Source organism: Dendropsophus ebraccatus, chromosome 6 (genome assembly GCF_027789765.1).
Source record: "Dendropsophus ebraccatus isolate aDenEbr1 chromosome 6, aDenEbr1.pat, whole genome shotgun sequence".
NCBI lineage: Eukaryota > Metazoa > Chordata > Amphibia > Anura > Hylidae > Dendropsophus > Dendropsophus ebraccatus.
In genome coordinates, this window is record NC_091459.1 from 146,021,503 (window position 1) to 146,037,658 (window position 16,156).

General features: G+C 43.5%; 2 protein-coding genes across 2 annotated transcripts; both read left to right on the forward strand.

Annotated features, from left to right (window-relative positions):
- The first annotated feature begins 860 nt into the window (after nt 1-860).
- On the forward strand, nt 861-1,796 carry LOC138795326 (olfactory receptor 5AR1-like). The gene has a single exon (XM_069974317.1). It carries the CDS (start codon nt 861-863, stop codon nt 1,794-1,796), a length of 936 nt encoding a protein of 311 aa, XP_069830418.1.
- Nucleotides 1,797-12,333: 10,537 nt separating this feature from the next.
- LOC138795327 (olfactory receptor 5AR1-like) lies at nt 12,334-13,404 on the forward strand. Its single transcript, XM_069974318.1, has one exon. The coding sequence runs from the start codon at nt 12,334-12,336 to the stop codon at nt 13,402-13,404; it is 1,071 nt and encodes a 356-aa protein (XP_069830419.1).
- Nucleotides 13,405-16,156: the final 2,752 nt, after the last annotated feature.

Genomic DNA, 16,156 nt, shown 5'->3' on the forward strand with positions numbered 1-16,156 from the left:
ACAAATTTTTAAGTACAAATACAACAAAAAAAAACCATAAAATTAAAGCATTGAATCACACAAAAAAAGTTCAGTCTCGGACGTATTTTATGGGCAGAGGATTGCACAAGTCTGAACAGACAGAGACATGACACACGGACACTGTGCTGCTGCTGCTGCTTCTTCTTACACTTAAGCAGATCAGCGAAGTTTGGCTTGAAATAGTTTTATTGCACCTACATTTTCGAGTTCTTATAACAGTTGTTATATTCAGATACCTTGCAGTTCTACAAAACTAAATTTAGATTACTATAGGTTCCATGATAATCTTGTTCAGTTGGTCCAGTCATTAAAGCTAACCTGTCACCAGGGACGCGGGCACAGAGCCCACCCAAGACGCGGGCGCAGAGCCCGCCCAACCCCCGGTGCAGCCCCGGATAATTACCCTTTCCTGCAAGTCCCACTCCTGCAACCGGTCCCGGGACGAAGATACCCCTGTCGGTATCCGATGCCCATAGAGAATGACGGCTCTATTCATGCTCTATGGGCATCAGATTCTTCTCTGCTGATTAGCATACAGTGCGCGCTCAGCTTCGGGGCGTCGATATCTCCATCCCGGGACCGGTTCCAGGAGCGGGACTTGCAGGAAAGGGTAAGTATCCGGGGCGGCACCCGGGTTGAGGGGGCTCCGCGTCCGGGTCCCGAGTGATAGGTTCCCTTTAAGGTTGTAATATAGGCTCGAAAATGTGGCCACCGTAATTCCATCCTTTCATCTGTCCACACCTCCAATACTTGCTAATTATTGTTAAATTGCTGTTTGTCTATCAACAAATTTTTGGGGAAACCATTTTATTATAATTTTAGCTGAAAATCTTCACGGGATGGATCCCAGGAACCAAACCATCATCACCGAGTTTATTCTCCTTGGGTTTACCATGAATATGAAGATAAATTTTGTGCTTTTTGTCTTATTTTTCATCATCTACATAGTGACCACTGTCGGAAACAGCCTGATCATCTGTATGGTCATCCTTAACCCCAAGTTACATAAACCCATGTACTTCTTCCTTTGCGTTCTCTCCATTCTTGACCTTGGTTATTCTTCCACTGTTTTGCCAAAATTATTAACAGATCTTCTCTCTACCGAGCGGACAATCTCTATCCTCGCTTGTGTCATACAGATTTATGTCATCCTCCTCGTAGAGGGGTCGGAGTGCCAGCTCCTGGCTGTCATGGCTTATGACCGATACATTGCCATATGCCGACCCCTCCACTATTTTATAATCATGCGTTGGAGCATTTGTTATAGACTGGTTTCTTGTGTATTTATCTCCAGCTTTATGCTTTGTATTTTTCCATCAATTTTCAACCCACTTACCATTTGCCACAACCGGATCAACCATTTCATGTGTGAGATGTTGGCTTTTATTAAGCTGGCATGTGAAAACCTTTCTTCCAGTGAACTTAACATATTTTCCATCAGTTTTGTCACCCTCCTTTTCCCTCTTCTGTTGATTTTACTATCTTATGCTGCTATTATATCCTCTGTACTAAAGATGCGCTCTACAGGAAGGTCGAAAGCATTTTCCACCTGTACGTCCCATCTAGCGGTGGTGGCTTTGTACTTTGGGACGGTCATGTTGATGTATTTCGGACCCTCATCCATGTACTCTACAGATCAGGAGAAGTACAGCTCTATATTTTATGTTATTGTGTCTCCGATGCTGAACCCTCTCATCTACAGTCTCAATAACCGTGAAGTTAAAGACTCAATCAAAATTTTTTTAACAAACTTTACACAAAGGTGTATATTGTAGATAGTTTAATGCATCTAGGAAAATGTGGCAGATGCCTAGCTTCCACAGCTCTATGAAGACCTATTTGTAGGATACACTATGTTCCTATCCAGTCCAGGGTGTTTTTACTAAATATCGCTAATATCCTTAGTGCTGGAGTGAAAATCCTCCACTAACCCATCCCATGAACAGTTCCCAACTACATTCCTAAATACAAAAAGCCTTGTCTTATAGGAAGAACCCACCATTAGGCCATGTACCAAGTTTTTCTGAATTATTAACTTTGTCTAAACCTCTATTCAAGCTCCTCTCACAAAAAACTATTTTCATCTTTTAGGCCCACACCTCCTTTATATCTGTGTGGATCGAAGCACTGTCTGACCAATGGATACGGGACAGCCTTGGTTTATACACTCTCCTTTTTACTTTTTAGATTTCTTGGGACATTTAGTGCTATGTGTGTTGGAACATCACCTGCTCCATGTAGATTGACTTGCTCCTTCCACTATCACGATTGGATTCAAAGGCATTCATACAGTTCTGCAGTGACGGAACCTTTGGTCCTACATGAGGAAGGGTTTCTAAAAGAACTGTGCTGGTTTTATTCATAGGACGGACAACAGTTGGTGTTAGCCAATTGAAAATTATTGTTTTACTCTAACATAGAGACAAAACAGGAGTCGTGCAGAGTTTCAGTCTCCCCGCTGCCGGCATGATAATGATACATCATGCCGTGCGGGGAAACAGTCCACTACAGGGATTTACTGTGCATGCCGGAGTAATACATTCATTTTTCATTGGATAACACAATACCAACTGTTATCCGTCCAATGAAGAAAACCAGCACAGTTTCACCAGCATAGACGGTTTCCTTGCTCCATTGCTATAGCCACATAAGAAGCTTACAATTACATGTGATGCACTGTTAGTCCTGAGGAATAATCTTAGGAACAAAATATATTGTAAGCAGAGAGGTACAGCATTATACACAGGACGATTATTGGCTGAAGAAGCAATAGACCTGGCCATCAGCCAAGAAACCAACAAATGCTCATTCGCTGTCATTCTGACATATGCTGAAGAACCATGAGCATAGTGCTCTATGACAAGGCACCCAAGCTGTTTGGGAACAATGGATCCACATCCTGATCTTACACAGTTACACAGGAGCCTCAGCTGTCTATGTCTGACCTTATCTAAGAATTTAATAGAGAAGTAAGAGACAGGAGCTCTACGAAAAATCCATGGACTCTGACCTTGTATAGGAATCTGGTAGAGAGCCAGGAGACTGAGGGTCTATTACAGGCTCTCAATATCTAAGTGTGAATTCACCTCCAATGAGCAGCTGCAAAATATCCCACAATATGTGCTCAGCACCATCAGGGGCAATGTGTTAGTCTTAGAAGGCTCCAGAACGGACACCTGGAGGTAGTAGCGGCAGCACTTGGTCACTTTAGCTGCCTTAAATAGACACCTAAAAATGACAAGGACAGCACTCGGTCTTTCTTTGACCCTGAGGGGCCCAGAACAGATGCCTAGAGGTGGCCTCGGCATCCCTCGGACTCTCTTTGACCCTGAGGTGCCTAGCAAATACAGGTGACGGTGGTAACTGTAGCAGTACTTTCTTTTCTGTCTTTAAAATATACAAGAAAAAAAGAAAGTAAAATGACTGTAGCCCGACAGTTGAGCTGAATGGGCCATCCGACTGCCAAAAAATGGAAATGAACATGTAGTCGATTGGGATACACTTAAAGTGACTCTGTTCCCACAATATGCCCACCCCAAACCGCTTGTACCTTCGGATAGCTGCTTTAAATTCAAGATCTGTCCTGGGGTCCGTTTGGCAGGTGATGCAGCTATTGTACTAAAAAGCAACTTTTAAACTTGCTGCCCTGTGTCAAACTGGCATGGCCTAGATTGTGTATGCATTAGGCTGGCCCAACCTCTCCATACCTTCTCCCCGCCCTCCTCATCATTAGGAATGCTCCAGGCAGATTGCCTACTATTCCTCACCTGTGAGAACACGGCACATTGGCTTGATCGTTAAGGCACCTGTGCAATGTTCACTGCAGAGGAATAGGAAAAATCCTGCCAGTGGCATTCCTATGATGAAGAGGGTGGGGAGGAGGGACGGAGGGGTGGTGCAAGGTTAGGGCACAGATACTCTAGGCTACGGCAGTTTGACACAGGGCTGCAAGTTTAAAAGTTGTCTTTTAAGACAATAACTGCATCACCTGCCGAACAGACCCCAGGACAGATCTTGGATTAAAAGCAGCTATCCGAAGGTACAAGTGGTTTGGGGGGGGGGGGGGCACATTGTGGATACAGAGTCGCTTTAAATAGACCAGAAAAGCCAAAGCCCACCTGCAAAAGCACGGACTACGTCATGGAGAATGGAATTAAGAAAGGCCCAGATTCAAGAAGGCTTTATGCTGCGTTTACACGAAACGATAATTGGCCCGATCGTACAATTAACAATGTCGGAGTAACGATTTTTTTTTCATAACGATCAGCGTTTAGACGGTACAATATATCGTACGGAAAATTTGTTTTGCGATCGCTTAAGCCTATTTCACACATTAGTTAAATCGGCGAACGACTGTTCACACTGAACGTTTTTTTTGCGAACAATCAACGATGATTTGAGAACATGTTCAAAGATCAAAATGAACGATTTCTCGCTTGTCGTTTGATCGTTCACTGCGTTTACACGTACGATTATCGTTCGAATCGTTCAAATTTTACAACAACCTTGTAAGTTGTAGAAGATTTTTTCATAAAAAAAATTACGTAAATAATGTGTTAAAAAACCATGCTGAATCTGGGCCTCTGGCTTTTTTCAAGACACACATACATATCACTACCTGATGGGGTATGGGAAAGACTGTCCCACCCTCACTTTGGTCACTCCAAAAAAAAGCTCACCGTAATGGTGCATTTGCATGTTGCTCCAGGCCTGCTGCGTAAAATCATCAGCAGATCTTTAAGCCCGTCCGTACTTTTTAGACTTTTTGAAATACGCAGTTTTAGTGTTGAATTAGGTAGTTCCGCACTGAACTGTGTATTATCCGGCCACCCTATAGTCCTGACAATGGCTCTAAGACAGCTACGCATCTACTGAGGGTTTTAGGCAGCAGAAACCAAAAAGCAACTATTCCCAGATGACTGCACGATAAGGCAGGGTAACCTACCACTCACAGGTTCAGGTAGCTGCTGGTAGTAGCTTTAGAGGTTTCTTATATCACATTTAGAGGCCATCATCCTGTGTTTTATGTACACCATCTAAAACCCTTCCTACAGCTTTAAACCATTCAAGAAACCACAAGAACCATTAAAACCTCACACAACAAGTACCCTATCAGGAACCACTGTGTGAAATCTAAGTACCCTTGTGATAGTTTTAAAAACCCCAAGAAGAGTTATTGTCCAGTTACCATGCGTGTCCAGAAAAATGGGATATGAATAGTAATACTACTGGGCACATGTGCCAGGGTGTAAACCCCACGGCTATGGTAACAAAAAGGGAAATTTCCTCTTTATGAACCATAGTCATGTGTGTCCGGGGCCGGAGGTAATGGCAGGCAGCTGTGATCCTGCAACTGTCTTTCATTAACTACTTAAACGCCGTGATCTTAAGAGATCGCAGCCTTTAAGGAAGTCAGTGACAGGTTAAGCACCTGTCACTGACTGATTGGGACCCCAATCGTACTGACAGGCGGGGGTAATCCCCTAACCCAGTCCTGACGGACAGGCAATCTGTGTAAATACTCTGCTTTCAGGCAGGCTCTATGCACAGATCGCTGATAACACCGATCTATGCTATACTATAGTATAGCATAGATCAGTATATGCAATCTAATGATTGCATGTTTTACCGTGAAATAAAAGTGTAAAAAAAAAAGTAATAAAAAGTTTTTAAAAGTATTAAAAACCCTTATAACCCCCCCCCCCCCAAAAAAAAAAGTTTACCTCCTTGCCCGTTATAAATATGTAAAAATAAATAAATCAATATATTAAATATCGTAGCATGCAGGATTGTCCAATCAAACATTATTATTTCTGCACGGTGGGCGGTGTAGACAGGAGACAAAAAAACACCAGGAGTGCTGATTTTTTTAAAATTATACATCAGAAAAACAATAATAAAATGCTATCAATTTTTTTCTTTTACACCAATATGATATTAATAAAAACTAGAGATCATGGCGCAAAAAATGACACCTTAACCAGCCCTGTAGGTGGAAAAATAAAAGCGCTATGACTCTTAGAAAGTGGGGAGGAACATTCCATTAAATTGACTCGGACATCTGAGCACCAATGACCTCGGTCATGAAGGGGTTACAGATGGGGTTGTTTAAAGGAGACCTGTCACCCCCCCCACCCCCACCCCCACCCCCGTGCGGGGGTGACAGGCTCCCGACCCCCAGCTAGATCCCCTTATACTGACCTGATCCCGCCAGGTCCCAGAGCCGGTCCCGGGACAGAGGTATCCTGGTCAGACGTCGGCACGCACGCTGTGGAGATAGGCCCGGCGTCCATAGAGAATGAATGGAGCCGTGCGCGCACTGCAGAGGTGAGTCCGGCTCCATTCATTCTCTATGGACGCCGTACCTATCTCCACAGCGCTCGCGACGGTTTCTCACTAGGATATCAAGTCCCGGGACCAGCTCCGGGAGCGGGACTCGTGGGATCAGGTCAGTATAAGGGGATCTAGCTGGGGGTCGGAAGCTTGTCACCCGGCATGGGGGGTGACAGGTCCTCTTTAAATATATCCAAATTGACTATGGGTATTTATTACAGTATTATCCTATTCATTTTTTGCATAAGGGGTAAAATTACTCGGTATTTAAAAAAAAAAATAAGATTACTTACGGTGTGTGAATATTTTATTGGGTACTGTACTTGGATAGAGACTGGCACGTGCCTTAGAAGTCCCAGTTCTTCAAAGCAGTTGGTGATGTCTCTCCATATGCTGACTTAACAAAGTGGTGCCTGGCCTGACCCACTTTAAGGTCACATATGCTTTGCTCTTTGTCACCAGATGGCTTAAATGAGACACTAGAAAATACGAAGGTATAATTTTTTAACTTATTTTTAAATATATATATATAAATATATAAAGGAATTTTTTTTTTTTTTTTTGAAAAAGTTTTTTTTTTTTTTTTTTTATACATTTTCTACACATATTATTATTTTTATTTATATACATATTCGTTTTATATACTCTTATATATTATTGTATTTTAATGCAATGTAGTATATAGCCATATGCCTTTCTTTATTGGTGTTACAGGTGTCTGTGTTGATTGAAGTGGGAGGGTCTGAGTCCTCCTCCCCTTTTAATGTCATCTTGGTTTGTGATATATAGTGCTGTTCTGTTTTATCAGTATCATGACTCTTGAGAAAGGAACCGGTGCGGTTCCGAAACGCGTTGAGTCTCCACAATAAAATATATATTTTTATTACTCACTGTGCCTCGATCTCAAGTTGGACCTGCGCCCCATAATCCGTGTAGTCTGGAGTTGGAGGTTGTTTGCATCATTGTTTCCTGTTGGATATCGGGAGTGGCTGCGGTCCTTGATATATACGCTGCAGAGTGTTGTGCCTCCCTTTGCACAACCACATCAGGTGAGGGTTGCCGTGCACCCCTATCCCTCTTTCACCTTGCCCTTCTGATCCTCGCCATGGAGCGCTGTCGCCCTTTGTTTTTACATATGCTTTAGAGGGTGACACTGACCACTGTAGTGGGTGGTTCTTCAGAGCAAATGCACTGCTAGGCAGTTGTGAAGTGCCACTGCTGCCTTGGGGTACCCGTTGAGTGCCTGGGCCTTGCCGACGTCTACTGGCTGACTCTGTACACCTACCCCTTTTTCCTCCAGACCCACAAGCTGTAAATAGGACATAACACTTGGTTGGAGACAGAAACACAGTTTCATCCCCTGATGACGATGCAGAGGATGACATCTGTAGACCGAGATTCCACGTGGTGTCTGCAACGACATCACCATCATAGTCCGGGACAAACATGTTCTCTCTAAAGCTGTAATTCTCCATAGGCATACAGTGCCTGGCTCTCCTGACTGCTTTGGGGCCTGTCAACTCTGAGGGTTTCAGTGCTTCCTTCCGATTGTTGGCAGTACATTTATCAAAAGATCCTCAAAATACAGCAGCCGAGAGTCTAGCCGGAGTGCTAGGGTCACTGTAGGCCCTGTCAAGCGGAATTGGGTCTAAGACACAACAGGAAATATCCTGCCCTTGGTATGGAATGGTGGTGGAATTCATCCAGGACGACCCATCTGTTCACTGCTGTCTGCGGGATTAACTACTGCCTGCCATGAAGCCGGAACTTTAAAGGATCCAGTCAACAATCCAAGGCTGTCTGGTGTTCACCTGTCCACTAGTTGTAATAGGGAGCTTTGTAATAGGGAGCTAAACCTTCCCACTCCCAAAAGTCTATCGTCCACTGGAACCACCTTGTGTGCCACCTTGGCTGCTGACACTTGGCTGCTGACACTGGCCATACTCTTTTTTTGATGGGGATAGTGCCACTGGCTTCACAGCGCTCATTGACTGATAAGGGACACTGGCTTTACAGCACTCACTGATTAATAATGGACACTTTCTTAACAGCACCCAATGACTGATATGGACACCTACTTTACAGTACCCATTGACTGATAAAGGACACTTGCTTCAATGCACCCACTGACTGATAATGGACACTGGTTTCACAGCACCCACTGACTGCTAGTGGACACTGGTTTCACAGCACCCACTGACTGATAATGGACACTTGTTTTACAACACCCACTGACTGATAATGAACACTGGTTTTATAGCACTCACTGACTAATAATGGACCCTTGTTTCACAGAATTCTCATACTGTACACTGGTTTCCCAGCACCCACTTACTGAAAATGGACACTTGCTGCACAGCACCCACTGACTGATAATGGAAACTGGTTTCACAGCACCCACTGACTGATAATGGACACTTGCTTCACAGCACTTACTGACTGAGAATGGACACTGGTTTCACAGCACCCTCTGACTGATAATGGACACTGGCTTCACAGCACCCTGTGACTGGTAATGGACACTGGTTTCACTGTACCCACTCATTGATAATGAATACTTGCTTCACAGCACCCACTGACTGATAATGGACATTGGCTTTGCAGCACCCACTGACTGATAATGGACATTGGTTTAACAGCACTCACTCACTGATAATGGTCACTGGCTTCAAAGCACCCACAGACAACCACCCACAATAAACTCCCCTCTCCCTCTCCCTTTGTCTATTAATTCCTCTCCCTGCTCTGCCCTAAGTGCCTGCTGTGATTCTTCTCTCCTATGCACACACAGCTGACTGGCAGCCTTCAGGAAGTGGATCGCACTATATAGAGGGGGAAGTGTGACAGTGGGGTTGCAGGTTATTGGATGCTTGCAAGGGATTATGGATAACCCACTACTCCCGTTAAGTGACAGTACTGTAAGCAAACATGTGCGTCTGTCATCACCATGTATAGCAAATTTTTAAACAAATCACACAAAATTTATTTCACAAAAAGGAAGCAAATCGACAGCAAAATTTGCAGTGAATCTGGCTTTGCAAGATTTTCTTTACTCAAAATCTAATTATATGGAGAGTGGACATCCCCAGAGCTTCCAACTGTTGGCCAATGACAGACACCATCTGTCACCCATAGAATAGTATAGAGTTTTAAACTTAGAAAAAAAAATGTTCGTGGTATTATGGGATTGGAGAGCGTATAATAATGTGCAAAAACACAGAAAAATGCAACAGCTCACCGCAATGGCAAGATACAGACATGAAAATAGTTAAAAGCAGCCCCCCCCCTAAACTGCCAAAAAAAACTTCCATAAAAATAATGAGGCTCTTGGTTACCACTTGAAAATTGTATAAACTGTCCCACCACGTTACGGTGGCCTCATACCGAGACAGTCCTACACTGTAATGGCCTCTCCATGGCATGAAATACGCCTATGCTCTGGGCATGCAAGATCTGTCTAATACCGGTAAGAGTAATTACACCACCTGGGTGGGACAGGTGGAGTACGCAACCAAGTAGAGGCAGCCAATCCCCCATCTGGAACACAGAAAAAAAAAAGACAAATAAATTTGGTCAGCTCTCCTAGAACACCATTCACACCAGGCAGGAGCACGTTACTATGGCTGAAGTTGCAAACACACAAAAACACAGAAAAATGCAACAGCTCACCGCAATGGCAAGATACAGACCCACTACAGACATGAAAATAGTTAAAAGCAGCCCCCACCTGCCAAAAAAACTTCCATAAAAATAATTAGGATCTTGGTTACCACTTGAAAATGGTATAAACTGCCCCACCACATTACGGTGGCCTCATACCGGGACAATTCTACACTGTACTATGGCCTCTATGTTTTTGTGTGTTTGCAACTTCAGCCATAGCAACGCGCTCCTGCCTGGTGTGAATGGTGTTCTAGGAGAGCTAACCAAATTTATCTTTTTTTTTCTGTGTTCCAGATGGGGGAGCTGCTGCCTCTACTTGGTCGTGCACTCCACCTGTCCCACCCAGGTGGTGTAATTACTCTTGCAGGTATTAGACAGATCTTGCATGCCCAGAGCATAGGCGTATTTCATGCCATGGAGAGGCCATAGTACAGTGTAGGACTGTCCTGGTATGAGGCAGTTTACACCATTTTTAAGTGGTAACCAAGAGCCTCATTATTTTTATGGAAGTTTTTTTGGCAGTTGGGGGGGCTGCTTTTAACTATTTTCATGTCTGTAGTGGGTCTGTATCTTGCCATTGCGGCGAGCTGTTGCATTTTTTTTTTGCTGTTGTGTTTTTGTGTGTTTGCAACTTCAGCCATAACAACGTGCTCCTGCCTAGTGTAATTGGTGTTCTAGGAGAGCTGACCAAATTTGTCTATAATAATGTGCACCGCTTGGGCCTTTGTGGAGAATAAAGGCTACGGAAATATTTAATGTGAGCTTTCCAGGCATATACACCAAACCTGTGAATAGGCCCTAAGCTATAGGCCCGGACACTGTTGTTGCATAGAATATCTGTGAGGACCTCGGCCAGCATACTAGGTGGCTGCAACAACATCATTAATTGGTCTTTTACCTTGTACTATTTTCTACATAATATTAATTGGATGAAACTCCCCTGACTTCCCTCGTTCTGTGCGCAGAACAATTAATCTCCAGAGCTCACACACAAAGTATAGATCCTAATAAAAACCCTCTATAATCTGCGTTGCCGATGACCGGGGGCCGAGTCTCCACGAGCCCCTGCCTGTTCTGTCCAGACCCTTCAGTCCTATCTTTGCCCTGGTTTTCTGCTTCCTTTGTCTTGTAACATGTAAATGAATGTATTATCTTTATTTTGTGTGTCTGTTTTCTGTTGTGTTTTTGGGATCAGATATAAGTTTTCTTCTACTTCCATTAACATCTCACATTTTATTATCTGTACAAAAAGTTACACAATTTTAGTCACTCTTTCCTGTGGTGTTTTGAGTTCATTGTTATCCAGTCCTGTATGTCCTTGGTTGATCCTTAAATCTACAATTGCTGTCAGACATGTGACCCCCTAAGGTTATCGCTGCACCCCATACCTGTAACCTGCTGCAATCCTCAGATACAGCCAACTTGTTACCTCTATTACGCTCTATGGAGTGAACAAGTTGTATTTGATCGACGCCCAGGGAGAGTCGACGGCTGCTGCTCGCTCCCCTCCCAGGCTGTAGGGATCTGATCAAAAGTTACTACAAATGACAGTAACACTTTAATATCCTGCTCCACTAAAGGCTGTAAAATATCCTCTGTTGAGTAGGTAAAGTCATGATAACAATGATATTATATGGAAAAGGGGTAGACAGGAGAGAAGAGGAAGGAGGAGAAAAAGAATTGTAATAATCTTGGGCTCATATGGATTTTTGAAAGCCTCCAAAATGAGTCTTGGACATGACTCCCAGTAATGTTTAGGTGGCTCTTCAGGCATTGCATGGTTTATATTATTTTCTATCCATAACATTACTCCACATCCTGGATAAAGAATATGTTTGATGCTCGGTTTACTGTCCACGATTACTTTCAAACCAAAACAATATAATGGCACTGGAAGCATCGACAGAAGCACCGGGCAGAGGACAATGGTCTGTACCCATATCACCCTACAACTACTGTCTAAAGTATGAGAGGATCAGAACATGGTCAGCGAATAAGAAGAGCCTATTGTAACAGTGACCAATCATCGAGAACTGTGAGTATTATACATCATTCAGATGTCTCTCATCTTGCAGACAATGTTCTACTTTTCCCTATAATTTATTGGAGAATTTATAGAGAATTTATTATTTAGAATTTAGAATTTATCATTCCCTGCACCACAACAGTAGGGAAAAATTGTGCACGTTCTTTGCACAATGACAAACACATTTTTAGTGTCCATTTGTTGGTCATTAAAGTTAGCCGTCCAATGTTTGGTTCAGTAGGCTCAAGTATTTTGGCTACTAAAACTGAGGTAGCAAACAACAACTTTTCATGGCATACGAAGTGTTTAATTTCAACCTAATGTTTGCTTCATCTGTAAGACTTCAAGGATTAGACGTTGATGTCAGATTTCTCCTGGCTCCTAAAGAAATTTCTACAAAAATTATTCATTTTATAATTTTAGCTAAAAATCTTCACAGGATGGATCCCAGAAACCAAACCATCATCACTGAGTTTGTTCTCTTTGGATTTACTATGAATATGACGATAAATATTGTACTTTTCATCTTATTCTCAGTCATCTACATAGTGACCACTGTCGGAAACAGCCTGATCATCTGTATGGTCATCATTAACCCCAAGTTACACAGACCCATGTACGTCTTCCTTTGCATGCTTTCCATTCTTGACTTGTGTTACTCTTCTACTGTTTTGCCAAGATTGTTAACAGATCTTCTCTCTACCAAGAGGACAATCTCGCGTTTCGCTTGTGCCATCCAGATTTATGTCATCCTCTTTGTAGAGGGGTCGGAGTGCCAGCTCCTGGCTGTGATGGCTTATGACCGATACATCGCCATATGCCGACCCCTCCACTACTCTATATCCATGCGTTGGAGCATATGTTACAGACTGGTTTCTTGTGTATTTATCGCAAGCTTTATGCTTTGTGTTTTTCCATCACTTTTTTCTCCACTTACTATATGCTACAATCAGATTAACCATTTCATGTGTGAGATGTTGGCTATCATCAAGTTATCATGTGAAAACATTTCTGCCAGTGAACATATTGTATTTTCTATCAGTTTTATTACTCTTCTCTTGCCTCTTATGTTCATTTTACTATCTTATGCTTCTATCATTTCTTCCATACTAAAGATGCGTTCTACGAGAAGGTCTAAGGCATTTTCCACCTGTACGTCCCATCTAGCGGTGGTGGCTTTGTACTTTGGGACGGTCATGTTGATGTATTTCGGCCCCTCATCCATGTACTCTACAGATCAGGAGAAGTACAGCTCCATATTTTATGTTATTGTGTCTCCAATGTTGAACCCTCTCATCTACAGTCTCAATAACCGGGAAGTTAAAGAATCATTCAACAGGTTCCTCTCAAAGTTCACGTAAAGGTATTGACCCTTGGATTGAGACTTAGAGTAACTAGAAAACCATGGAGAAGCCTAGCCTCACGACCAGCTTGGATACTACGAGCTTGGATACCACTTACTTTTTTGTTTCACAATAATTATCGAAAACAGCGACACAGACACCAATGGAGCACCACAAAACCAAACAGATTATAATAGATTCATGAAGGCCTTAAATAGTATGTTCCATTCAGTCCAATGCTCCTCCATATGGACCCTCACTAGACATTAGAGGATGTCAAGGGCTATTGTAAAAAAAAAATAAAAAGTCTTTTCAGGGCCACACACCTAGCATGTGACAACGGAGAATGTGAGTCCTTGCTGACGGCTAATTTTGCACCCTCTATAGTTTCTTCCCTTATGTACTTATCCCAGAAAACAATATAGAAAATAACAGAGAATGCAATCAGAAAGGAAGGAACTTAAAATGATATAGCAAGATCCTAGAAAAGGCGGAGGACAAATGAAAAAAGTTAGAGGAGATGCAGGGTTCCCTCATCTTTTTTTGGGGAATCTCCTGAAATGGCAACACTTGAAGCTGCCCAATGAACCTGCTGATATGCCCCTGAAGCTCTTTACCTTATCTGTTCTCCACATTATCTTCATATTCCCTAATTGCCCCTATGCTAATTCGGGCCGTAAGAGCATTTGGGGTGTTGCCCGTTGGTCCAGAGCACCAGCTCGGCTCGCCCAGCCCGTGCCCTCCTGTGCCGCCCCCTTTCATGTGACTCACTATGCATACATGAATATGCACAGTGGTTGGCCCGGAGCACCCGCCCTCTACACGGCCAGACCTCCCCCTCCCATGCTGCCAAGCCCGCCTTCCCCCATGCCGGCCACTATGCATATTCATAAATGCATAGTGAGCAGGACACGAGGGGGTGGGCCGGGCAAGCTGCTCTGGGCCCACGGGTGACGCCCCAAATGTTCTTAAGGCCCGAATTAGCATAGAGGCAATTAGGGAATATGAAGATAATGCGGAGGAGAACAGATGAATGGTTAACAGCCCTAAACTGAAAGAGCTTCTGCGGCATATGGGGCATATCAGCAGGTTCATTGGGCAGAACCTGCTGATAGTGGCGCTTTAAATAAAATGCTCACATACATTGAAGAGTACAATGCTTGCCTAATTTTTTTAAAAATACAAATCGTTTACAAAATCTTTATTACTTTCTGACACCAGTTGATCTGAAAAAAAATATATATATATCTATTTCGGGAGTGCCCCTGTCAAACAGTTTACTCTATACAGATTCACAATTCTCATTGAGTCAGTGCCCCCTTGTCTCTCCAGGTGGAGGCAGCGCCCCTTTGTCTCTCCAGGTGGAGGCAGTGCCCCCTTGTCTCTCCAGGTGGAGGCAGCGCCCCCTTGTCTCTCCAGGCGGAGGCAGTGCCCCCTTGTCTCTCCAGGCGGAGGCAGCGCCCCCTTGTCTCTCCAGGCGGAGGCAGTGCCCCCTTGTCTCTCCAGGTGGAGGCAATGCCCCCTTGTCTCTCCAGGCGGAGGCAGTGCCCCCTTGTCCTTTGAGGGGGTTTTACCTGGAACATCTTTTCCCCATATCTCTTGTAGGGGCCATTTATATATTTAAATAAATTAATCTCCCTTAAACATCTCCAGACTAAACATATGTAATTCTTTTAATCTCTCTTCATAACTAAGATGCTCCATTCCCCTTATTAGTTTAGTTGCCCGTCTTTGTACCTTCTCCAGCTCTAGAACATCCTTTTTCTGAATCGGATTCCAAAACTGGACAGCATACTCCAGATGATGCCAAAGCTTTATAAAGCGGTAATATTATATCCCTGTCCCGAGAGTCCAGGCCTGTTTTAATGCATAACAATATCCTGCTGGCCTTAGAAGCAGCTGACTGACATTGTGTGCTGTTCTGTAGTCTATTATCTACAAGTACACCCAGATCCTTCTCCATCAGTGACTCTCCCAGAGTAACTCCCCCCAGGACATAGGATGCATGTGGGTTATTAGTACCCAGGTGCATAACTTTACATTTATCCACATTGAACCTCATTTGCCAAGTGGACGCCCAAACACTCAGTGTGTCTAAGTCATCCTGTAATATCTGCACATCCTCCATAGACTGTACTACACAGCCTGTAACATCTGCACATCCTCCATAGACTGTACTACAAAGCCTGTAACATCCTCCATAGACTGTACTGTACTACAGCAGGTCAGTTTGAGTCAGCAGGTCCTGCACTAAGCAATTGTTTAGGAAGTGAGAAAATTAGAGGAGTAAAAAAGAAAAGAAGAGGAGCTACAGAGGTCGGGGGCTACGTATGTCCGAAAGTGTTTTCTATATTTCCCTGCCCCAGCAAAGTGCCCTTTTTAAGTGGTGTTTGGGGGATTTCTTTTTACAGTAACTATGCTGGGGTCAAAGGCAGTGAAAGAGTGAACTCACCTGCCCAAATACTCCTCCGCTGCCTTCCGCCAGTGACCGATTCATCTGTGCAGAACTTTCCAGCGTCAGTTTTTGCTAAGACATTCAGTAGGTAAAGAGGGTCACTGGAACTGAGCACAGATAAAATGATGGTGGCAGGGGTTTGTGGCGGATAAGAACAGATTTTTTTTATTGTTTTTACCTCAGCCTGGGGCTCATTTTCTGAAAGAAAGTAATAATTAACAATGCATTTGGCACTGTGCAGTTGGTCAAAAAAGTTCCTCGTAACCTTATCAAGCCTTTCAACCATGTAGACCGGGTTGACCTTTATGACTATGG